Raw genomic sequence first — 26,960 nt, 5'->3', positions numbered from 1 at the left:
GTTCGATTCTCTGACCATCCTTTGAAAAATAGAATCCTTGTACCACTAAACCACTTGGTATGCTTAGACCTAATTGAGGACAAAGAGATTTGACATATTTTGTTCGAAATTTTTTTTTTGGAACTGTGATTTTTTGTTCAATTGTTTGGTATTTCATTACAGGTATGACTGATATAGATGGCGAGTGGAGCCAATCGCATGGTCAGCAATTGGTTGACAGTGATAAGAGAGGGAAATGGACAAAGGCGCCTTCAATTTATAGGAGCTTAAGGCCGGTCAAGAGTCAAAAAGCAATCATGGCGATTCAAAAACCGAAGCACCCAACACAACTCTCGCTTGTACACATCATCCCACACCGTCACATCCAATCATAGCCTTCGTCGCTGTCATTACACATTAATCTTACCCAAATCATTATGGCAAAATTAAAGGGGCAGATGAAGAGTTTGGGAGATATGGACGGGCCTGGGTGGGCTAGATGCAGCCAAACAGACCCGACCGACTAGACTGCTCATCATCCATAAGGTCCATGGTTCAAGCCCAAATTGTACTTAGTCGAAAATAATGAAAACGGGCCTGGGCTAGGGCCTCTTTGGTGTAGACGGACCACCCCATGAAGAAGGAAGGTCCGTCAACCAACAACCTAGGGCAGAATAAAAAAAATTAGGACAAGTGTAAACTTCTATAAATAGAAGTTAGATAAAGAAAGAAGCAAATTGTTTGAATTGTGAGAAAATCTTTTCCTAATATAGAATGGTATTTTCTGGCATCTTCACCTTCAATAATGGTGTTCATATGTGAAAGATAAGTGCCCAAGAATTTAACGGGAGTCTTATCTCTATGGAGGTGCATCCAGATTTAAATAGAATTTTGGGTGGTTCGGTTCAGTTAATGACAAAGAGTTTAGATGGCACTGGGGCTTCAAAATAAATATTTAAGGGTTAATTATAGTGACAACCCCTATGGTTTGTCCTATTAACAACAGATGAAACTTGATCCCTTTTTGGACAATGACACTCCCTTGAAATGTTAAGTTAACAATGACACCCCCTAACTGGTTTGACACAATGTAAATTGACTTTGATGCTCTTTGACTTTTGAATTGACTTATTTAAATTATACAATTACCCTTTTAACCTTGACAATTTATAGATACATATATACATAGTATAGCACAAATACATACACATATATATACACTTTCACTAACCAACAATCTAATTTGATTACCATTTGAAAAATGAATCAATCTCCAGAAAAATCGCCAATGCTGCCAAAAATATATACAAATGCATAGTTCTTGCAATAAAAATAAATAAATGGGCGTGTATATATAATATGTGTGTGTATAAGTGTGAATTAACCTAAGTGTGTGTGTATTTGGATTTTGTTATTTGTAAATGGGTGTGTGTATTATATATATACAAATACGTTTATGTATTTTGTTCTCCAATGAATCTGTCCATGTTAAAGCACAACAATCAATTTCATTGTTGTCAAACATATAGGTGTCTTACCCAGATAATGTCATGGATAGATTCGGCTAATACAGCCATTGGATTGGTAATTGTTTTATGTGTAACAGAATTAATAACTGATAAGAAGCGAAACAATAAAACTTCTCCATTCAGCCAGTACATCCACCACTTCGACGACGAGAGCCAGATGGTGATGGTAGCAGTGGGGGAAGGAGAGGAGAGATAGAGGAAGAAGAGAGAGGAGAGTGATGGTGGCAGTGGCTGCGACATTGGGGGTGGTGGCGACGGTGGGTGGAGAGGGGAGAGAGAACAGAGAGGGGAAGAAAGGAAAGGAGAGGGATGGTGGTTATGGCGGCGATGGTGGGTAGGGAGAGGGGGGTGGGGGGGAGAGATGGGCGGCCATAGTTGTCTGTGATTTAGGTTTTTATTACAATGAGACAATATCGGTCTCCATGATTGGCCGGGAGATAGAAAGCATGGAATAATTCGGGTTTTCTGAGATTTATTTGGATTATTTATTTAATTATTTTTTTAAGAAAACAATATTAATTGTGTGATGCAAACGATGTGAATATCTAGTGTTTGTAGCTTGAATTTTTCTCTCCGATTTTTATAACAATACCAATATGAATTCATACAAGTGGGTTTATCATGTGTTCCACTGCATATGGTTGGGAATACATACGTATAAGAATCTAAAGACCCTTGTATTTGCAGAGGTGTGTTAATTCAGTGGATTAGAAGGATTCAGTGGAAGAGAAGGAAATGAAATTCAAGATAAAATTATGAATAATAATACATCAGCAACCTCACATGCTCCTCGCCCTCAACAGCTTATTAGGCCTCCCACAGGAAAAATAATGCATTACCGGGCATAGAAGATCAAAAAAAGAGAGTGGAATCGGGTTCATCTATCCAAGGGCTTTATGATATGGGCATTTAAGTAATTTAGCATGTTTGATATTTTATATTAAAAAATAATTAAATAATAAGGGACAATTTAGACATTTCACAATCCTTATTTAGGCATGCAATTGACAGGGAGGAGGAAGTGCCATTGTCTTAAAAAAAAAAAAAAAAAAAAAAATTAAGTTTTATCTAATTGTCAATAAGACAAATCTGCCACTATAGTTAATCTAATATTTAAATGAAGATATGGTTCAGCAAGGGATGGACTTATCCCTTGATTCGTTTTCCAATACAAAATATTCCTTTAAGGCAGCATACAAGGGTGAAATTGGAGTCTTATCTGATGGGACACCATTGACACAGTCAGACAAATTGTTGAATATTGTGGATGCTGTTTTTTTCCCTAATCCTGAAGCTCTAGCGGCGAAAAATGGAGATCATTACCTAAGATAGCATTGATGAGGGTGGAACTGAGCAGATTTTAATTTACTTCATTGGCAGTCAACTCGAGGATGGATTTTTTAAAGTAAAGGGACTGTTGTAAGACATATTTTAGTAATTTTTTAATTAAATTTATTTGTTTATTTTTATTTTATATTTTTAAAGAGTTTTTAGTATTAGATAATTTTTTTGTATTTTTTATTTTGTTTCTTTGTATTTTTATATTCTTTTAAGAATTAGTTTCCTTAAAAGCTTTAGAATTTTATTCTATTATAAAAATATGTACGGTTTAAAGTTACCATCTAATAGATTTAAAGTATTTTATCTTGTAAATTCAAGATAATTTCATTCCATGTGAACATTTTTATCACTTTTACTGTGTCAAAAACAAGTGAAAATTCGAGAACAAAGAATTTAACAAACTCGAATCAATTGATAGGAAGTTTGGCTCTAGCCACTGCAAACTGACAAACTAGAATATAGAATGGCAAGTGCACTAAAATATCCAATTGCTGTTATATCAATTATGGATTATGTCATGTTTAGCTTTACAAAGAGACACTGCAATTGAATTTATATAAGCATATACCAGAGATTATGCAATAAAAATCAAAATAAGCATTTGCAGTTCGAAACAAGCTCACAGTAAAGTAATTAATTGGCGAACATTAATTAAGATTACCCGTCAGTGTCATCTAAATCCCACCAGGATAATTCCCCTGCCTCAGCCAAAGCTGCCTTTTAACACCTTGTTTATGTCCACCTTTTCATGTTTCAAAAATACTTCCCCAAAACTCCCAATTTGTTTCCTCACATTTGATGGATGGACTTTGTAAAATATGGGTAGTGCCAATTGAGAGAATTGTTTCTTGCATCTCATTATCTCCACAAGTTCATCCAGACACCATCTGGAAGTCGCGTACTTTTGGGAGAAAACAATCAAGAACAAATTGGATTCATGAATTGCTTCAAAAAGCTCGGATGAGATTTTTTCGCCTCTTTTCAAGTCATTTTTATCCCTGAACGTAGAGATTCCGGCACTGTTCAATTTAGAGTAGAGGTGATCAGTGAAGTTCTTGCCGTGTCTTCACCTCTGTAGCTTATGAACACGTCACTGCCATGAAATTGAGAAGTTCACAGATAGAGAGACACCTAAAGGTTCCGAACTACACAAGCTGCGTATGAGAAACAGAAAGAGCAGATTGGTGAGCCAGAGAAAGCAAGACCAATTTATAAACTACTAATTTTAAATATCAATTGATCACCTAACTCAACTTACCAAATTCAAAAAAATTATTATAAAAATTATTCCTTGTTCAACATAGAGAAATTTAATAATACTTATGAAAAATACATTGCACCTACTGCATGAAAGAATGGGTCGCGGATGGATTGCTGTTCATGGAATTATATGTCCGTTTTACACCATGTTAGCCGTTAGTCCATAATCACGCGTTCATGTGTCCACACGAAAGTTCGCTGTGATCCGAGTTTACCAACTACCACTTAAAGAAAGGGAAAAAAACAGAGTCATGGATTGTACATAATATATAAAGATTGTTTGTATCGCTTGGTATTTACTTCCAAAGTACTTTCTAGGAAAATCTATTTGTTGTCTTCTCCTCTCCTCATTTTCTGTTATTTTTCTTTTCTTTTGAGCATCATTATTTCTCACCCATTTTCCGGCCAATTGGTAGGGTTTCCGATCTTGGTTCTTTGACGGAAAATGTTTCTCTCATTGTTCTCTATCACATACTCAAAGGGTTTATTTTTCAGAGGAGCGGTGATTATTTTACGAATTTTTGAAATTTTTGAATCTAAGGCTTCGGAGGGGGTTTTGGGGCACTTGGATTCGGATTCCGGAGCCGAGCCTTTGGAACAGTAAAATCTCCTCATCGATGGGTACGTTCCCACTAAACAGTTTTCTGTTCCGCCGCCGTTGACCGGCTTTGACTTTTGTTGACTGGCATTGACCGCGTTGACTTTTCCCGCGAGGGATGCATTTGGGCTACTTTTGAGGTAGAGATGTCTAAACCATTAAGTTTTGATTTTAGTTGAGTTCGTTTCTTTATTTCTTGTTAAGCATGATTAAAATGATAAATTTAGAATTTTAATTGTTAATTATGTGTTTATGTGGCAAAGCATGCTCTAGATGATGTTAGTTGTGTATGTATATATATATGTGTGCTTGGTTGCAATGGTGTTTAAAGAGCATGCCTTACGTTGAAATGTTTTCTTCAGGTTATATGTATATACATGATGACGATGATGAGTATGTAAGGTTAAATTGATGAAATGCAAGCATTTGTAGGTCAATTTCATTCATGCATGATTTCATTCATGGCATGGGCATGGTTTGGGAAAAGTGAGGTTGAAATGATTTTTTTAAAAGAAATGTGTTTGGAAAGGATTGTAAGGAAATTATTTTGAAATGAACCGAATTTTGCGAGTTCGGGGTTAGCTTGACTTAAAGGCTGCGCAACCCAGTGTAGGGCGTAAAAAAGTTGATACTAGGCCCTTTAATGGTTGCCAGGTTTTGCCAGAATTAGAATCGTGGATAGTTATCAATCTCGCTTCAGTAAAATCAGTTAACGGGTCTTTGAAAAGTGAGTGTTGGGTCGGTATAGACCAAGTTTGGGATGGGATGCATCACACTTCATATCATGTGCATGATTTTGAAGAATTATGATATGTAACTGCGTGTATTGATTGCTATGTTATTAATGCTGTACAGACTCCAATTGCTTAACCCCGACTTCTTTCTATTCCTGTTCTTTGGTTGTTAGCTTAAGGGAGTCCAAAACCGATGTTTTAGGCATTACCTACTGAGCTATTGAGCTCACCCTTTATCTTAACATTTTCAGGAAACTGGAGGAGTATGGACGTATAACTTGTGTCCATGGACTTAGACGCTGCTGTCATTCTACTTACATTTGTGAGTTTTATGTGATGTTAGTGATATGATATACTATGAGTTTTGGTATGATATATATATTTTATGCATTGACATAGGAAAGGACTGTAATGCCTTAGATAACCTCGAGTTCGGGTAAGGACCTGGTAAACGATTCGGACCCCCGAGTTCGGGTCGTTACATAGTCCTTTACTCATCTATTGCAAGGGAACATTCTCCCCACATAAGATCCACATGGAAAGTGAAATAGATATATATAAATTTAGTGTTAGCACTACTTAATAACTTAAATTTTTGGGTCAGCGAAACACTCGGCCCATTACAATTGGTATCAAAGAGAGACTCAATTCTTGATCTAATACCACACCGAACGCCCTGCCCGAAGGCATCCAAATGAACATATCAAGTATAAAGGATTACGCGACCACAACGAGAGCATTACGAGTTTGGGTGAGTAACAATGTTACAAAGGCATTATCCCACATCAGATTGGGCCGAACCTTGCAAGTTTCTATTGTATATATGTGTGTCACTTCCAATCTTCAGCTTAATGTTCAACCTTCACTTCGATTCTTCCATCCAATATGAGAAACAATGGAGGTGCAAGATTTGAGAGAGATACGATCAAGAGAAAAAGACAAATGGAAAGAGCCAAAAAACCCATTTATTTTCAGCCACGGTAGTACCATTGCCGGTTGTGGTGTTGCAGAGTCACTGGTGGTGGTGTTGCAGAATTGTCGTTGCTTTCTTCAAAGGATGCCACAGATAGGGTTGGGGAAGAAATGGGGTGTGAGTTGTGTAGTGTTTATATGAATGGGCTGGAAACATGGGCTTTGAGTTTTTGTTGGGTTGATATTTTAAATATATTGAATATGGTGGGGTTGGGTTGGATAGAAATGGGCACTACTTCTTAGTTAAACTGGAAAAAATAATGGACCCAAACTAATGAATATGTGTGAGTATATTTACAAGCCCCAATAACGAGCACGTTCATGAATTTGTTCGTGACCTAGCAAGCCGAGTGGAAGAGTGTTCGGGTTTGGTTTGCATATTAATCAAATATCCAAATCTTGTTCGGGCTCTGTTCATTTATTCGCGAGCCAAGTTTTTAGCAAATCGAGCCCAAGCAACCCTAGGTACATATATGGGATGGGTTGTGGGTACTTGGGTGTTAAACTGGATTAATAAACTACTTGAAATTTATGACTGCCCTTTCTCTTATTAGGAATGGCTAGAACAAACATCTTAGGGACAATGTTGGTACTTCCTGTGGAGAGTTCAAGTGGCCAACACATTTATAGTTTTACGTCAAGCCAACTCCTTTCCAAATCGCCCACCAAGGTGCAATAGTCCTGTAGTACTTCCTGTGGAGGGTTCAAGTGCTCAGGGGGGCAATGTTAGTGTGAGTTTCTTGTCAAGATATAATAAAAATAAAAATAATAATAAATAAATAAAAAAACAGAAAAACAACAGACTTACTCAAACCACATACATATTATTTCTTAGTTTGAATGAACCCGTTGAGAACGAGATTAAGCTCGTTGCTGAGAACGAGACTTAAGTTAAACATGAAAGCATTTCAAAATTAATAACAGAGCTGCAAAGAACGCACAAACAGTCTACAAGATACCCGGACAGTCTCAACATTGCTTAAAAAAGGAAGTGTTCTGCAGTAAAATTACTAGTCTTAACAGCTCGGGTTTGCAGCAGCAACCGGTTACATTCTAACTTCTATGCCTTCCTTTAACAAATGCTCTTTCACAGACTGAATGGGAACCTGCAACCAGAAAATCAGAATCAAAAACAAAATATAACATATAATTTATAGAGCCATGAAACTTATTAAAATATCGTCAAAATAGTTTTCTCAAACAAAATATAAAGACTCCAAAATTGTCTTTTTCTCACATTCAAAGAACTAATTTATTTCCAGAGTGGAAGAAGAGAATTCAAGAGGGCAATCCCATTTGAATGGGATAAGGCAAAGACGGCAATGATGATGCAATGAAAATAACCAGAACTGGATTTGTTCCTGCGCTTAAAATTCAAAAAACAACGGAGATCTATTTTGATGATTGATTATGCACAACGATGAAGTAAATGCATCAGTGCAAGAAGAGGAAAAACATAGAAGTTCAGATTAAAAGAAGGGGCGGTATTATAGTGAATTGATTAAAGCTAGCCCACTATGGACTGAAGTGCCGGATGAAGCAACTGATGCTGCTCATCATGTCCCTCATATGGAAGCTTAAGTACATTATCAATATAGAATTTCGTGGTTATTTTGATAATTTCTGAAAATACCTCCTTCCGATGGAAAATGCCAGCAGCAAGAGCAGCAGACGCACATGTTTTCTTGAATACCTCTGAGAAGTGTTCAACTGCTCCTGCACCACTACTTGCAATTACAGGGATGGTCACAGCATCTGCGATCAACTTGATCAGATCTATATCGAATCCTTTCCCTTGACCTGAAAAGGCATCAAATTGGACCCAAGGAAAAAAATAAAAAAAATAGAATAAACATGGCACTATTCCTTAATGGAAATAATTGACAACAATGCCCCTTGGCAGATGAATAGATCATGTCTCATGGTATTTGGATGTTTCCCAGAAATAAGAAAGCACCATTAAGTTTGTGATTGTAAAAATATAAAATAGAAGAAGAGGCAAGGTATAAGCATCCCCAAGATGCTACGAGTGAGAATGGTGTATGTCTTGTTAGATGTCAAAAAGAAACCAACTTCTCACAGGCACCAATTATTAATTTTAGTAAGTGACAATGCTGGTCACTTCAGATTAGCATACGTTACCTTCATGTATATATAGAATGAAGCAACCAGAACTAACAAGAGAAAAAATGGAAGTTGTATTCACCATCACAATCAATGGAGTTTAGCAGTATTTCTCCAGCACCCAACTCTTCAACAGCTTTAGCGAGCTCATAAGCTCCAATTGGTCGACCCTCGCGCCCACCATTCACCTTCAGAACAGTAAAGAAAGGTTATATCAGGTCCCCCAACCACCCCGAAATAAAAAATGAAAAAGATAAAAGGTAAAACCCAGCTCACAGCTCACCAAGAACTCTGATCTCATTGAGCAATAGAATATAAAGAGAGTGCCCGAAAAAGCAGCACAAAGTTTGATTTGGAAGAGCAGAAGTTTCAAATAGTTCTGGCAGAACTACAATTTCTAAGAATTACTAGGTCACAATAATGCATGGATCCCTTCAATCTGCTTCCATGGATGGTAAAGGGAGTGTTTTATGCTTGGAATTGAAGCTCTTCTTTTTCCATTGTTTTTTTAGCCTATTATAATGGAAACCAATGCACCAAAATCTCAGACCAAATAATTGACACAAGTATTTCCACTATACATACCACTAAAATGCACTCTGGATGTCCAACATAACAACCCACTCTGGGAAGCCACTCTAATCTCACCTAGTAACAGCTTCATTCTGTTTTCAACCACACATTTCAACCCCATGACAACTGCACTATAGTCATGTTCCCATCCCCACAGGTTAACAATTCCCTTTCGTAAAGTTTGTACACCTACTGGTATTAACCTTAACACTATTCCAAGTGCCTTGTATGTGAGAACCAATGGAACTTGTTAAGCTACACTGCTTCAACCATGTGGAATTCCACACCGGCACTCCAACTCCAATTTATGTCACTATTGCTGGAGCAAGTCAAACTGTACCTTCTAAACATCTGGGAAATCCATTCTCTATTTTCTACCCTATTTTTCTATTTGTTAAACCTGTTCTAGAAGGACAGGGTAAACATTCATGGGGGACTAGGAAATTCGAAGGAAATTTACAGGAGATGGCAGACAAGAGAATAGAGTTAAATCAAGAATATTAAATATCTCATAAATAACAACAGATTTATAGAAACCATGGAAGGCTCACCGTGCACTGATACCATGCATATTCCTCTCCATTAGGACCTGAAACCAATATTGAAAATACAGTTAAAAAAAATAATAACTTGTTTCAAACAGTCATCTCTACACCTCCACTAAACCTTAAAGGAAGATTAAGATTTGGAAATTCCATCTAAAAATGCCTTTCCCCAATGACAGTCCTGCCATTATCAATGCTCAGAATAGGTGCAAAGATGACCTTTTAAATCAAAACTCTTTCTATTTGCAAAACGTCTCTTTGAATATTTCTTGATCAATCAAACTGGTTTCTAATCTTTGATTTTGTTCTCTCAACTTTCAAATCATATGCAACTTACCAAGGACGCCAATTTGGAACTTGATAAGTAATTAGGAAATTGCAACCAGTATGTCTTGTCACCAGGGCACAATCAGAAATCTCCAAGTGCTCAACAACAGAAATTGAAATATGGATTTTTAACGACTAGAATTAACAGCATAAAGTAAAAAGTTCCAAAGCAACAAAATAGTTTACAACATATAGAATAGTCCTTTTACCTGGGTTTCTTACTCTAACAGTCTTGAACTCTACATCATCAGGGTTTTTCAAGTACACCCTACGAGGATCAATGCTTACAACCACTGCCTGCAATATATGAATAATAAAACTACTTACCACAGATTCAAAAATTTCTCTAAACTGCAGACTCTAATATATGCATTAAAAAGCGGTGTTGGGTATGGTAAATGAAAGGGAAGGCAGGACAAGGGGTGCTACTATTTCTGAGTACGCAAATCCATTAATGTGTGTGTTTGTGTGTTATGACATAGTTCAGTTCAGTTCAGTTCATGCTTGGAAATTACGCAGGCAGTTCTATAAGCACGCAGTTAGACTGCGGAGGTAAGGCTACGTACATCTAACCCTCCCCAAACCCCGCAATGGTAGGAGCCTCGTGCAATGGATTTGTCCTTTTTATACAAGCCACTTAAGCGAACTGAAAATATTAACCACCCAAATAGAAAGAAACAGGGTCAGAAATACCAGAATTCAGATCAGAAGAAATACGAAGTGTTGGCTTGATATGCTGATGAAGTCAGGTACTACCCAGTCCCAAGTGGACTGGGCTATGTTGAAACTCATGCCAACTATATATATATATATATATATATATATATAGAGAGAGAGAGAGAGGGAGAGAGATGGTAGTCAGATAGCCAATTAAAGAGGTGTGACGGCCATTTATCACAAGAAGACAATGCAGGGGAAGTATGAACAAATGCTACTTCAAGAAGTCAATGGTTTCTCTCTCCTCTCGAGTCGGGTTGAATAACACAGGGGAAGCTTGATGAGATCACTAACAGGATCCCATCAAAGCAACCATCTCACCCCAGTCAAAGGATTACACAGGTTGTTGGTACACCGGGTCAATGTAATCCCACTACGTCCCAGTCTAACCTAGGTGGTGTTTGAAGTGATGCCCTTCTAAACTCTCCAGCAAGACTTATCTGAGCAAAGGTCCTCATTGAGGTCTTCAAAAAGAAGAGTTTCTCACAATGGTCTTCAAGCGAGGTTTATATGAGGATAAGACTTCATCACTAAGATCATTTAGCAAGGCTTATCTAAGGAGAAGAAGTCCTTGCCACGTTTGTATGAACAAACATGAGTGCCTTCAGAAAGCTGGACATCCTAATTATTGGATTTCTGTCATTTAATGGTATCTCAAGTTTACTCATGAGTGAGTGATGGTCCTTGCTTCTTTAAGATTAGTCCACGCGTAAGTTTTAAGTCATGGTCAGGGGATATTAAGGGCCCCTCTTTCACAACACCTTCACCTCATCTTTCTATTGAGATGCAACGTGGATGTTGGTTGCCACGTTAGTGATCCATGCCTGGTCATCAAGTTCTACAAATGCCATGTCTGAGTCGGGTTTTGTACCCACACAAACCATTGCAATAGAATAAAACTTAACAACTCTCAATATACAAACACATATATACTGAGATGGATGTTAGGAGTAACTAAAAGAGATAAGGTTAATACTCAACATATAAGGGAGAAATCAAGAGTGACACCTATTAGTGAGAAAACAAGAGAGAGTAAACTTAGGTGGTATGGATGTATTCAACGCAGTCCATATGTGTCAGTGGGAAAAAGAAGATTGATTTGTGTAATGTTAAGAGACAAAGAGGTCGACCAAAACAAAAATGGAATGAAATAAAAATAAATCAATTTAAAAAATTAAATCTAATAGGAGAAATTGCTTAGGGTAGAAAAGAGTGAAAAAAGAAAATCAACTTGGAGGCTAATACATCTCTTGCTTAATGAATTAAACGCAACGATGACAGCTGAGTAGGTTTGGTTTATGAATATCAAAGTTATGCAATGGATAAGAGATAAAAGTTTGACAACAATCCCCGCATCACCTCAATTTAGTTAGAAAAGCAAAGGCAGAAGCTGGCCTTTTGCGACTTAGGGTGTGTATAATTCTATATATCCTGGCATCACACAGATACAATTGTACATAAACAGCAAAAAACAACTTCCTTCTTTCATCACTTCTTCCCAATTGTGTGAACCAAATATATATATATATATATATATATATATATGATATTTTATATGAAAGCAGAGAAGCACAACAGAAGGTCGAGTAAGCAGAAGCAGCTTAACGGAATTGAATAAATTATAGGTATCATCACCACACATGCGAAATTCCCAAGTGGAAACCAAGTTTAACCATGAGATGCTTGAGATACCAACACAGAGATGCTCAAATTATTTACCACATCATACTGCCTTGAATTCTAGAAGATGAACAAAAGAATGTTTTAGTAAACTGAAATAGAAAGCCAAAAAAAAAGAGTTATCTAGTCTTTCTAGCATAATACCAATGAAGGGTTATCAATTGGAGTAGTTAAACATAAGAATCATACAGAGGAGGAATTAAGTTACAATTACGTTAAATCAGTAGTCCGCTTAATAACTTACATTAGTAAAATAATGTAAAGGGGTCATGTTCATTGCTACCTAAAGAAGCTGTCTGATTCTTAACTTTTTCAGGGCCTGAAATTATGAATCTATTGAACCAAGAGCTTGACTCTTCTGCCAACATTTTGACACTCAGGAGGAAGATCTCAACAGCCATCAGAAATATTATCATTTGAGCATAAGATGGATAACCAATTATAGGGGGCAGTGAGTGGTTTGTATAAGAATTCTAGAATTTTAACGATGAACCATATTAAAATAATAATAAAATAAATATATATAAAAAAAAAAATAAAATTAAAAAAAAAAAAAAATGACGGCTCTAATATTGGTGTCTAAGGAAGTTCGCTTGATCAGTTCCCTGTAGATTTTAGTTTTTTTTAATTAACATATCATTCCTTGCTTGTATTTAACATTGTTCCTTTCCTATCTAAAACCCACTATAGTATATCTCTATGAACCCTTTCCATTGTTTAATTTTGGAATTAATAAAATAAAATAAATACATGTCCTTTTCAATCAAAGGTAAGAATTGAACAAACCTCCTTACATCTCGTTTGTAAATGTGATACCAACCATTGTTCTGCTACGACTGGGGCAAAATTAAACGGAAAAATTAAGTAGGATACTTTTGGTGAATTTGTTGTGGACAGGGCTTCTACAGCTAGCCTGATGTAATACTACAATTATTTAGTTAAGTGAAGTGTTGCAATTTGATTCAATAGTCAATGCTCTTTTTGTTCCAACCCATTGAATTGACTTGTTAATAACAATCTTCGCTTCTTTTCTGTTAAGTTAAATAATTAGCTGAAAGAGACTATCAAGGTCTATAGAGGATTTTGAAAGATGTCCTGGTATAGTATTATAATCTGTTTCAATCTATCAGAGTATTCTCTTGTACTCAATCCCCACAATCTGAAATTGTAGTGAACAGGGCTTCTAAAGCTTGATGATTTATTATTTAGGCAAGTGCAGTGTTGCAATTTGATTATATAATTGCTGATCTTTTGTTCCAACCAATTGAATTGACTTGTTAATAGCAATCTTCGCTTCTTTTCTGTTAAGTTCTACATAATTAGCTGAAAGAGACTATCAAGGTCTATAGAGGGCTTCGAAAGATATCCTGGTATAGTATAATAATCTGTCAATCTATCAGCATTCTCTTGTCTCAACTCTCAATGCCCACAATCTGAATTGGCTATTCTCATAACAGTCTACACTTTTAAAACACATAAAAAAAATAAAAAAATTTATGCGTCATTTTATAAAATATTTCAGTGATCAGTTAAAAAGCCACATAAGTTACACGCTCAGGATTCTTTTGTTACATCTGATGGATGCGCAAAAACTTCAAAAAAAACATTTAAAACAGTGGGATAGGTGCAAGGAATGATCCACAATTGCAGAGGAAATCACCTGATTTCCATATACTCGGGAAATTTGTTCTAAGCTGCTCTTTCCGGTTTTTACCTTTAGAAGGAAGTTCAAGAAACATTAGACAGAATTATAAAAATAAACAAATGACTAGACCTGTCATGAGAACATCTTATGAGTTGTGTTGCATACTCCAGTTCTTAAATATTCTTCTGCAGCATAAACCGCATCACTGCCAATTGAAACCTTATCTGCACCAGATCGGAAATATTCTGAAGCAACTTCCAAACTAGAATAGTACCTGGGGAAAGAATGTGTTAGACATAATCATTTGAAAAATACCCTCAATGTGAACATGCCAAAAACATTTTTCTGAAAAGTAGGAACTCGAGTATGTCATAAGACAACCACTTTTAAGAAAAACTGAAATTAATAAACAAGTAATAGTTCACAAAACTACAGTCAAGTATGTGCATACCTGCCATTTCCATCTGTAAAATCTCTGATACCACCACCAACTGTCAATGGTACAAAAACATTTTCTGATGCATAACGTAATACCTACAACCAAAACAAGTACAGGAAAAATAAAACCAAATAAACTGAAAACGAAATATGATGCAAAAACAAAAAATATAATAACTTATTGTGACGTATGTGAACATTAATGTTGGAGATTTACAGGAAGTACAAGATAACAAACCTGCAACATTGGCAAATCACCTAGAGGGAAGTCGCGGAAACCAGTAATATTCAAGAAACAAACCTAACAAGCAACATTAAGGCTTAAACCTATAAATATCATTGGTCTATAGTAAGATATAAAAAGGGTCTTTACCCGTAAGGTCCCCATAAATCGAGGGTCCTGAGAGTAAGACAGAGAAACCAAATCTATCCAAAAATAATGCACACCTCATCAGCCCCATCTGTGTAGTACTGTCCAGCAAGATCCACTGGCATGCCAAGGTTTCTAACCTTCAGAAAAAAATCATGACATTAATCATTACCAACTCGAAAAGCAATGAGTGATAGGAAGGAAGGCCATACTAAATCAACAACATCAAACTTTAAAGACACTATATTACAAAAATCATGATAATTAATCAAAAACAACCATTTTAATGTTCCTATTCTAGTCCACAGATTATACATCACCATCAACATGGCATGGTTTCAAATTTATCATTAAAAAAACCTCAACAAAATAAGAGTCAGAATCTTAAGATGCAGTCAAAGATGAGAATTATCTCAAAGACAGATGCGGTGACTGAGATGAATTGTTCAATTAGACTACAGCAGATTTGATGCCCAAACTCCAACCTTAAGATAATTACAGGATGTGCACTAACTGAGGTAAGGGGTGAGGAAGAGGACAAAGCTTCCAAATTATAGCTGAGTATAAGGAGACTGCTAAATAGTCCCGGTCGGATAATTAAAAAAAAAATCAGAATAACCATCCACAATATAGAAAATAAAGTTAATTTCACTGACACCCCCTCAGGTCTGGCCAAATATCACATTAAAACATCTTTCGAAAATAACTATCACTCACATTATAAACGTTTAGCCCGTTTTTCGCTTACACCCCAAAAGTTACTTTTCAAGTGTGTCAGATACCTTTTTGTATGTAAAATGACATTGCTACCCTTCTAACTATTTCTTGACTTTAAAAAGTGTTGAAATGACTTGAATTACCCTTTCACCTTTATTATATAAATTTATAATTATTCTTTACATACATATATATATATCATGTATACCCACCTCTAATTTAAAATTATTCTATATATAAATATATATATATATATAATTCTCATTATTTACACCAAGCAAATTATAATTATTTTTAAAAATTATTCTTTATATATATTTACAATATATATGATCCGTACACCAACCAAATTATAATTATAAATTTATAATTATTCTTTATATATATATATATATATATATATATATATATTTCTCATCATCTACACCACCAGCTTTCTCCACCTTTTCTTCTTTATATACATCCATATATCTTTTTCTTTTTCTTTTCTTTTTCTTTATTTTCTAATTTCTTTTTCTTCTTCTTCATTAATTTTTTTTTTATTTTTATAAGTAATAATAAATTAAAAAAGGCGTTCAATAGGGGAATGCGTCCCATGGACATAAGAGAAACCGGGGTCTACGACCCCAGAGAATCCAAAAAAGAAATTAAATCATCAGAAGAGGAACAAGAACTTCTGTTCACATAACTGAAGAGAGAACGAATAATAAAAAGTTGTAGTGTTAGTGTAGACGATTTCTTTCCTTCAAACATTCTACTAATTTTCTCCCTCCAAATGCACCACCACATACAATGTGGTACAGATCTCCAATAATCACGAATTCTCCTACTCACACGACAACCTCTCCAAGCATGAATCAACTCCTTAGTAGAACGTGGCATTACCCAATACATGCCAAATAGCCCAAGAACAAGATTCCAGCATGCGCTACAGAGCAATGCATTAGGAGATGATCGACTGACTCTCCATCCTGCTTACATATGCAACACCGATTAACAAAATAATTTCCCCTTTTCCTCAAATTATCAATCGTCAGAATCTTACCCCAAATGGCGGTCCATACAAAAAAAGCCACCCTAGTAGGAGCCATAGAGCGCCATATAGTCTTCCATGGAAAATCATAGGGTGCAAAATTAGACAAACATAAGAACAAAGACCTTACTTCAAAACAACCGTGAGAAGAGGGAATCCAAACCAAATTGTCATAACCCCTGCCAATTCCTTCCTGCCGATACAATTGATCCAAGAAAATGTTCACATCTTCTAACTCCCAATCCTAAGAAGAACGTTGAAAAAGAACATTCCACGTAATCCCACTATTATCAAGCTGATAACAGTTAGCTACGATGGCATGTTTATTAACTGCAATACTATATAATCTGGGAAAAGTACAACATAAAGGCTGATTCCCACACCAAAGATCTTCCCAAAAACGAACGAAACTACCATCATGAACTCTAAATCTAACATGAGAAGAAAAGGCATCCCATCCTTTTTGAATGGATTTCCAAGCCCTAACTCCTCCCGCAATAGAAACCGGACATGTAGTCCATCCGCCAACATCATCCCCATACCTGCAAGATAATAATCTACGCCAAGGGCGATGTCTTTTCTTCCCGTATCTCCACAACCATTTGCCCAGAAGAGCTTGATTAAAAGGAATCAATCGTCTAATACCGAGACCCCCTAGTTTTATAGGCTTGCAAACTTGCTCCCATCTAACAAGGTGATACTTGAACTCTTCTCCCCTTCCTCCCCAAAGGAAATTCCTTTGAATTTGTTCAATTCTATCAACAACGGAGCATGGAATTTGGAACATAGAAAGAAAATTAGTGGGAAGGCTTGATAAAGTGCTCTTGATAAGAGTAACTTTACCCCCCTTTGAAAAATATTGCTTCTTCCAACCTGCCAACCTCTTTGCATACCTATCAAGCACAGAATCCCAGCTCCCCACTAATCTGGAAGAAACTCCTAGGGGCAATCCCAAGTAAGGGATAGGAAAGGAACTCACCCTACACCCAAGAACTGCAGCTAGAGAAGAGATGTCCTGTACATTCCCGACCGGGACAAGCACACTCTTGGCCACGTTAACCTTTAGCCCGGAAACTGCCTGAAAGCAAGCCAGAATGCACCTCAAATATCTAAGTTGAGACACATCTGCATCACAGAAAACCAGAGTGTCATCTGCAAATAACAGATGAGAAATCTCTACCTGATTTGCAATATCTCTTCCCACCCGAAATCCCTTGATGAAGATTCTCTGCCTGGCGCATAAGTCTGCTTAATCCCTCCATAACAATGAGAAAAAGAAAAGATGACAATGGATCACCTTGTCTTGTGCCCCGAGAGCACCCAAAGAAACCAAATGGAGAACCATTCACAAGAATTGAGAACTTAACAGACGAAAGACATGTCTCAATCTATGTCGTCCATCTACTTTCAAACCCCATTCTTTGAAGCAAGTAGAGAAGGAAATTCTAATTTACATGATCATAAGCTTTCTCAATATTAAGTTTGCATAGAACTCCAGGAACACCATTACGCAACCTTGAATCCACACATTCACCGGCAATAAGAACTAAATCAAGAATTTGCCTTCCTCCAACAAAGGCATTCTAGGAATCTGAAATAATCCCATCCATAACTTCTCGAATTCTTTGAGCAAGCACCTTAGCTATGAGTTTGTAAATACAACCCACTAAGCTAATAGGACAAAAATCCTTAATATCTGAAGCGTTTCCCTTCTTTGGGATGAGGGCAATAAATGATGCATTAAGCGATTTCTCAAATACACCAGTAGAATGAAACTCCTGAAAGATACTCAATTATTCATCACTTCATTTCTCACAACCGCCCAACTTTCCATCAGAAAACGCATAGTAAACCCGTCAAGCCCTCGGGCTTTATCCCCATTACAACTGGATAAGGCCTTTAGAACTTCTTCTTCAGTAAAAGGAAGCTCTAGCCCATCTCTCTCCATCTCAGAAATAGCCTCAAAAGGAAGACCATCAAGCTTGGGTCACCAACCTAAAGGTTCTGTATAAAGCTTCTGATAAAAAGAAATGATCCCGCTATGCACCTCTTCCTCCCTCCACAGCCCCACGCCTTCTACTCGTATACGTCCTATGTGATTACTCCTTCTATGGGCATTAGCAAGTCTGTGGAAAAAATTTGTATTACGGTCTCCCTCTTTCAGCCAAAAAGCCCAGGATTTTTGTCGCCACGAAATCTCCTCCATACAAGCAATCTCAGCAAGAACTGCCTGACAGGAAGCTCTCCTAGTACAAAGAGACTCCACATTCCCACCCGCCTCCTCTAGCCGATCAATCTCAGAAAAATCAGCAAAGACTCTGTTCTTCCTCCATTCAAGGTTCCCAAAAACATCCTTATTCCACTGCTTAAGAGCGAGTTTGAGAGCTCTTAATATAAGCTGGGCACGCACCTATAACGATCGCTCCCTCCGACCATGAATGAACTATCCCTTGGAAGTCCTCCACTCTCAGCCACATATTCTCAAAACGGAATGGGGTTTTCCAAGAACACAAACCCCCACAATCCAAAACTAAAGGAACATGATCAGAGGTAACCCTTTCTAATACCGCCTGAACAACATCCGGGAATTTTTCTTCCCACTCTCTACAGATCAAAAATCTATCCAATCTTGAGAGAGTAATTAGGTCTCTACCATTAGACCAAGTATAGGTTGCACCTTCCATTGGTAGATCAATGGAAGGTACTCATCAATGGAGTCAGAAAACTGATCCATGTCTATGGACCTTCTTCCCCCAGTAGACCTCTCTGACGGGAACCTGACTGAATTGAAATCCCCACCCAAACACCAGGGTAAAGAGCACAGACCTTGAACGTGGCTTAGTTCCTCCAATAAAATGAGTCTCTCAATATCAACAACCGGTCCAAAGACCCCAAAAAAGACCCATCTGAAATTATCCTCTTCCATCTTAAACTCACAGGAAACAGAAAATCTCCCCTTCCACACATTCATTCTGGACAACCACCTACTGTCCCACATAAATAAAATACCACCCAAAGAACCTATAGCCTCCAAAGCCTCCCATTCCACAAACCTTCCTCCCCACAAACTTCTAACCACCCCGTCAGTAATAGATGCCATCTTGGTTTCTAGCAAACAAACAACCTGGGCCCCCATTTCCTTAAAGCTACCTTCATCACCCTCCTTCTATTCGGGTCATTGAGACCACGAACATTCCATGTAATGATTCGTAGCTTCGTTAAAAACCAGTTGAGATTAACTCCCCTCCCCCCTTCTTCAAACTCCTACTCCTAGTCCTGCCCCTTTCCATCACCACGCCTTTCTTTTTATCGTAATTGACGTCAAAGATGAGATTCTTAATCTCGTGAATCCCATTCCAAGACGATATGGGCTTCGTATTTATAACTTCATTAGTGACTACTATCGCAATTCCAGTCACAATTGCTTGAAGAAGAGATAAAGTCTCCCAACAGCTCACTAGTAGCTCCAATGTTATCAACCACCCAGTCCCTCCCCAAATCAGTTACCTCATCATCAGGTCTCACCACTGCCAGGGGTTCCACCACTGATATGTTAAGAGTCATCCTTCAGCCAGGGTTGAAGCTCATTAGAACAGACCTATTGGGAAGACCCCAAGTCATCAGTCAATTCCTCTTCAGTCTTTCTGTAATACTCATAAACAGAATCTGAATCTGTAACATAATCACCCAACCCAACAATACTGCCAACCTCATTCTCCTCATTTGTTGCAGAAGGCGTACATTTGAGACCTTGCAATGCAACATTTAATCGTAGCTCTTTGAACAGAGCCACAGCCTCATCATTGGACAACTTAAACTGCAAATCTCTTCCCACACAAACCGTTACTCCTTCAAACAGATCATTAACTTCACTGCCAACGGTAACCAACTGTCTAGGAGAAGCAAGCTTACAACATTCCATGCCATTTAACCGAACATTATGTTCAGAGTTCAAAAGTGGCAACCCATCCATCTTCTCCATAACATCTGCATCATCCCTCATCACCTCGCAGGAAAGGGTAGAAGAAGAGGGTGGATCAGAAGAAGGGCTCTGAAGATCTGAAGACATACCTGTACCATTAGAAGACACCCACTTCTGCTTTTCTTTTCTTGACCACCGAACTCCATGAGAGTCCTGAGACAGAGATCTAATGCTTCCCTTCAGTTATGGATTAACAGAAATGTCAGCGCAGCATTGAGAATGTCGAAACCCCTTATCAACAGGTCTTACACCAGTCTCGACAGCAGAGAGATTCATCCATCTCCTCTTCGCCGGCGAGTTCCAGACAGTTCCGGAGAAGCCATTAAAGCGTGGGCTCTGCGAAGACTTATGACATGAGAGTGAGGTGGGCTGGGCTTTGATTTAAGAAAAGAAATGGGCCCCCGCGTAACCTTGGTCATTGGGTTGCTCAAATGTTGCCCATTACGCTTAGGCTTTGCCAAGATAAGAGAACTCGACTTCTCATTCAGGACTGATATTGATAGCTGGTTGCTGGTCCCCAATTAACGACCCTTTTAATCTTCTGAGTGCTGTGGGTGAGCCCATTCGACAAAGAAAGCCTAGAACATGCATCGAGCCCAAACTTAAGCCCATCAGTGGCTATTGCATGAATGGCTCCATTAATGCCACGATCGTTACCACGTGTTTGGTGATTTTTGAAACGGGCGAACCGAGACGGTGGGCACTAATCAAGGGCATGATTGACACGACTCCTGGATCTTCACTTTCTACGTGCTTCAGGCGCGTGGGCATGCAATTGGCTATTTCCTTTGAGGCCCTGACGAACTTGTAAATTCCAGCGACCACTTTTAATAATTGTTGCAGCACGCGGCATATGGGAACTCTCCCAGCGCCATAATAGGACTTCGGAAGGATACGAGGTGTAACTTCCTCAATCAAATTGACCTTTAAGGCCACTCTTTGATCCTCAACAAAAACATACTCCGGCATCATTTTTCCGATAGAGACGTAGAGAAGGATTCTCTCTCCACTAACCACGACATCAGCCTCAACACCTCTAAATCCACCACATAGATTTCCAATTACTTCAAATAACTTATGACACCACAGGTGAAGGGGCAAGCCAAATAACCTTACCCTCCGTATGCTACGATCTTTCACTGCAGAACATCCAACCGTGAAATACCAGATGTCGATGGATAACAATGCTTTACCCCATCTCTTCCTTCCTTCATCCAAAACCCTTAAAGCCTCATGCTCCGACGGAAACCTGAACAGAAAAAGATCGTCGGGAAGGGAAGAAACTTTCACTCTGTTTGAAACCTTCCAAGCTTTCGTTGCCCACGCCTCAATCCCTTCAATACACCCCACATCTCTGTCAAAACGACCAACCAAGCTTGATCACAAGACCGACTCACGTTCCTTGATGCTTTGATGATCAACCCTAAAGACCGAGTCACCGCCTACAGAGCAACTTTTGATATCACCATTGAAATTGAGATGAGGTAAGGTCGCAACACTAAGATAGGAACGATGCATAACAAAATTCCTTGCCGAAGAGCCAAAATCCAACAGCAAAGAACATAAATGTAAACGGCAAACGCCGGAGTGAGAGACTCCGACGTCAAAAAAAAAGGAGAGAGAAGACAAAAAAACATTTTTATGATGATTAGGGTTTGTAGTGAGAGAAAGCGTGAGTGTGAAATTTGTAGTGAGGGTAAGGGAATTTAGTCCTTCAATTTTTCGATATTTTACAATAAAAATTATTTAAAAAATTAAGGGTAAAATTGTCTTTTCAAACATTTTTAACGGTATCATTAACGGAAAAGGTATTTGGGGTCTGAGTGATAGTAATTTTCGAAAGGTGTGTTTCTATGTGATATTTGACCAAAACTGAGAGGGCGTCGATGAAATTAACCCTAGAAAATAAAATGTTGTGCAACGGTGCAATAGCCTCGTGGACTACCAATGTAGCTGGCTAGACGCACAAGACCTAAAGAACCTTGCACTAACCAGAACTTTGTACAAGTCCCATACATGTGTACCATCATTTAAGGAGCAAATTATAACTAAATCAATTGAGAAGCAAATTCAAACACCACAAAATGTGGGTCACCTCTTACCACCAATTTGAGGGTTGAACATTTTAAACTACATGTCTACCTTTATTAGTTTCTAAGACGTGCAAAAAGAATGTTCACATACTACCTTTTTTACATAGTTCCTTTTCCCTTTTGCTCTTGCATGTGTCGCTTAATTCTTCTTCTTTTTAATTTTTTCTTGAGTTTGTGTGGAATTTTTTTTTTTTTTTAATTATTTTTTCCCTTTTATTATTAATTTTTTTTGCTCCCTTTTTGAGCTGTGGTGTGTGTGTGTGTTGGGGGGTAGTAAAGGAAGGGGCTTTGCGAAGTTATTACATTCATCATTATTCAGTTTTTTTTTTTTTTTTTTTTTCCCTTTGAATGCATTGATGCAAAATGGCAAGTGACACTGATTATCACAACATCCAACCCTGTCTATACATCACAAATTATAAAACCATGAAGGTAAAAAGCATACAAAAATGTAATGCTTTGATCAACAATTACTATATATGGCGTGCCTTGTTCTCTTCTGTATGCTCCCTGACATCATATTGATCTCCTTTGGTTACAACAAGGTCGCCTTTATCATTTGCCCTTACATCCAGACAAGCAATTACCTGACTTGAAGTAAAATCATTCAACATAGAGCTTCTATAAGTCAGGAGTCAATTGCATTAGATCAGAAAAATTAATGAAGCTGCAATATGGTTCAGCGCCTATACTGCAGAATATAATGAATTAAGCATTCAATAAATAAATATATAACTATAGAAAAAATGAAGATAATTAATAACTCACACTCACCCTCTTTGCAAGTTTTACAGCCTTCCCTTCAACTGGCTTCTGTCTTCACATGAAGCTTTAGTTTATTAGATGGTTTAGTGAAGAAATTAAGTAGCAAAAGAAATTTAAGCAATCAAGAAGATCAAAGACTACCTTCGTCATGTGAGACTTTGGATACAAGAAATTTCTCAATATAGAGAGACCAACATCTGAAACATTCATTTCCAGGATATAAGTATAATAAAAAAATAAAGTTGCTGATGCTATAGATGTCAATCATTTCCAGGATACAAGTATAATAAAAAATAAAGTTGTTGATGTTATAGATGTCGATCAGTATTGGAATGAATATACTATGATTTCACTGCAACTAATACCAATATTGAGTATAGTGCTAAAACAAACCAGATTTCGCAATCCACACCATCTTAGGCATCATGGATAATCAGATCAAGTAGAAAATAAAACAAAACTAGAAAGCATGTTATAATGGTCCTTCCAACAAGATTAAAACCAAGAGGAGAAAGAACTTTGATATTTTATATGGCTCACCCCACATTGGTAGGACCAATATAGGATAGTAACCTTTAAGTTACTGGTAAAATATAATCTATAATGGTCTAGGCATTTTTTCAGCAGAGAAGCCAATTGAGTAAACCGGTACAAGCAATTCAATAAAGTGTGACTTTCAGTGAGAAGTGAATCAATAATAATAATTTTAGATCACTCAGGTTCATCTGCACCTGACTAAAATTTTCCAAACAGCTCGCAAAGAAATTTACTTTAAAATAATAATAAAAAGAGAGCTGAAATAAAAAATTATCTTGCCTCCACTCTTCTCCGGGTGAAACTGAACTGCATGTACATTTCCCTTTCTGACAGATGCGATAAAATTGTCACCATAGTTGCAAGTAGATGAAACCCACTCTTTGTTATCATCTGACTTTATAGCAAATACGGGCAAAGTTGAATCAGCAACTTAAATGTTTATCAGGGAAAGATATAGCAGAGGGATGCCATGGCAATAACTACATAAGGAAGAAAAAGCCTACCAGTATGGCACGGTATGAGTGAACAAAGTAGACATGACGATTTCCAATATCATCCAAAATTTCAGAGTCTTTTGCTATTTGCAGAGCATTCCAGCCAATATGAGGTACTCTCAAACCATTAGACGAGTCGAAACGTCCAACTAAACCAGGAATCAAGCCAAGACCTTTCACTGAGAAACATGCACAACTATCAATTTACTTCAAATAAGGGAAACAAATATAATTCATGGCGAAACAGTATTCATGTCACCTATCCGAATAATTGGAAAAGGCTTTGTTGAATTGGGTCTCAGGAAACAAATATGATTACATTCTTTTAAACATGATGAAGCAGACATGCAGTTCCAGAACTGTGCATCTAAAAAATATATCCCAAAGTAAGGACACCAAATAACTGGGGCAAAGTCAAGTAAGCTATCAGAAGTATTGAAGCATACAAAAATATTACCTATCCAATTCAAATCTTTCCCATGAGAAATTAAGGACAGCAAATGACTGGGACAAATTCAAGTAGAACAATTAGCTCATAAGGACCACTGTTGTATACCATTCATCAACTCGCTTTAGAAAAGGATGATATACTGTGCGAATAAACTTCAACATGCCCCTCCTATAGACTAAAAGGTCTAAATCATTGACGCATAAATCTTGCCAGAATGCAAAGACGTTAAAGTTCTTTCCAAATTAAGTAGAATTCCAAATAGAACATACAAAACTGACTCCTTGGATAGGCATACATTTTTCAGAAAGAAGTTGTCCCTAATAGTTGGAGAAAAGGAATTTTCAGGTTCAGAAATTGAGGGGGGGGTACTCTTCTTTCTCTTCTATCGTATGATACTATTGCTAATCAAAGCCTGTCCAACAAAATCATGCATCAGTTGCCTCTGACTTATGCAAACACTTTACTGTTCTTTCTCTTCTATCATATGATAATATGGCCAAATCATAGCCTGTCCAATAAAGCACACCCCTTCAATATTTCACCAACTCAAAAGGACTTCTAAGGGCAACTCTACCAACCATACCTTCTATACTTATCTGGTTACAGCTCTACCATAGTTTCTCTTCTTCCTTGGAAAATCTCTATACTTCCTTCACTATTGCACTTCTCTCTCACAAATACAAATCTTTCATTTTTTTTAATCACATGATAAATATTATGAAGACAATGATGCCGACAACCATAATGATGATAATGACAATAGTTTGTGAATACAGCAGCAAAAACAATAACAACAACAAAACACTGCAATAATAGTGAACTACATTTATTCTAGCCAACAGTGCTATACATGTCATTATATTTGATTTAAGTTCTTAGAGATACACAACGAAGATCAATTATACTATGAGAATAATATATAGAAATGTTTATGCCATCTGTTGCGTTTATGAACAGGAAGTATATACCCTTTGTTATGCTTACTCTACAGTCATATGTGATGAATGTAATCTGAAAAGAACAACACTAACTATAAGGAGTGATCAAAGCAGGTATCCAGAAAATACCTGGTCCATTCTCCTCACCCGACTCGAAAAGTAGTTGCAATCCAAGACAAATGCCTAAAAATGGGCGATCATTCTGAATGTAAGCACAAAGTGCTTCCGCCATCCTGTAGAACACTATTATTTATAAACTTTCATGCATGAAACTTGTACAAGTTGCCTACATAATAACAAACATATTAGTAAAACCAAAGGTAAAATAACGATAAAATATGCCGTTTCCTGAAAATCAATGACAAACTGATAACTTTGTATGCCTGAACAAATGGATCAACAACATGACTATATTTCAGACTGAACAATCCAAAGGGCAAACACAGTGTTAGTCCCACCTACACAATATTGGGAGGGGAAGGCCAGAGACAAACCTAACTTCCAACATTAGTTTTGCACAAAGTGACTTGAAAACAGCTTCTCAATGAACTAAAAATAAATGGTGAAAATATTTTTAAATAAACAATAACATAATTGGTTTTAGACATTCAGTAAGCAAAAAACTACTCAAAAGTCCATACAAGATCAATAAATTGTGCTCCAAAATAATATAAAGCACTTAACCGAATTGTTTGTGTGAGACTAGTAATTATACTTGTAAGTGATTCCAGGCTGAGGTGAAAGTTTTACCAACCACTGCCACAATAAAGTTTCGCAAGAATTGCATCTCACTTCTTTGCACTAGACACGCGTCAACCTCCTAAACATGCAAGTGATCCTAACAAGACCGGCTTACATAGAATCTTCAGCAATATATTTTTACTACATGTGACGCCTAAATAAAAGCATACAGTTCCATAGCATCTCCTGCCACCATTTTAAGGGGAGGGTGCAAGGAACAAATCTCAGTTGGGACATGTTGTGTTTCCTATTCATAACTTTTTGTGTGTAAATAGATATATTGTGTCCTCAATCTTATAACCCCAACTAATATATACTATTATTAAATGTGCAAAGAGTTTCAGTATTAATTTATTTATATAAAAAATATATTTATT

The 26,960-nt window shown here is 37.2% G+C and overlaps 1 protein-coding gene across 2 annotated transcripts in view; it reads right to left on the bottom strand.

The window, feature by feature from the left end:
• Positions 1-7,217: 7,217 nt before the first annotated feature.
• Positions 7,218-26,960, bottom strand: part of LOC132306556 (imidazole glycerol phosphate synthase hisHF, chloroplastic-like) — a 33,088-nt gene continuing 13,345 nt past the window's right edge. Inside the window, exons 4-19 of one of the 2 annotated variants that reach the window (XM_059803985.1) lie at positions 25,972-26,075; positions 24,463-24,632; positions 24,239-24,353; positions 23,564-23,619; positions 23,432-23,470; positions 23,146-23,244; positions 14,910-14,972; positions 14,701-14,763; positions 14,476-14,558; positions 14,190-14,298; positions 14,040-14,093; positions 10,192-10,279; positions 9,662-9,699; positions 8,620-8,725; positions 8,047-8,213; positions 7,218-7,519 (exon numbers count right to left, since the gene is read on the bottom strand). In XM_059803985.1, coding sequence (XP_059659968.1) covers positions 7,460-7,519; positions 8,047-8,213; positions 8,620-8,725; positions 9,662-9,699; positions 10,192-10,279; positions 14,040-14,093; positions 14,190-14,298; positions 14,476-14,558; positions 14,701-14,763; positions 14,910-14,972; positions 23,146-23,244; positions 23,432-23,470; positions 23,564-23,619; positions 24,239-24,353; positions 24,463-24,632; positions 25,972-26,075 — 1,414 coding nt within the window. In that variant the 3' untranslated portion in view covers positions 7,218-7,459. The remainder of the gene's footprint in view (positions 7,520-8,046; positions 8,214-8,619; positions 8,726-9,661; positions 9,700-10,191; positions 10,280-14,039; positions 14,094-14,189; positions 14,299-14,475; positions 14,559-14,700; positions 14,764-14,909; positions 14,973-23,145; positions 23,245-23,431; positions 23,471-23,563; positions 23,620-24,238; positions 24,354-24,462; positions 24,633-25,971; positions 26,076-26,960) is intronic. The other variant, XM_059803986.1, reaches the window with a different exon arrangement.

This window comes from Cornus florida, unplaced genomic scaffold (assembly GCF_030987335.1).
Source record: "Cornus florida cultivar Cherokee Brave unplaced genomic scaffold, ASM3098733v1 CherokeeBrave_3.0.0_Hap2_Chr05, whole genome shotgun sequence".
Classification (NCBI taxonomy): domain Eukaryota; kingdom Viridiplantae; phylum Streptophyta; class Magnoliopsida; order Cornales; family Cornaceae; genus Cornus; species Cornus florida.
This window is presented reverse-complemented; position numbering and strand designations above follow the sequence as displayed.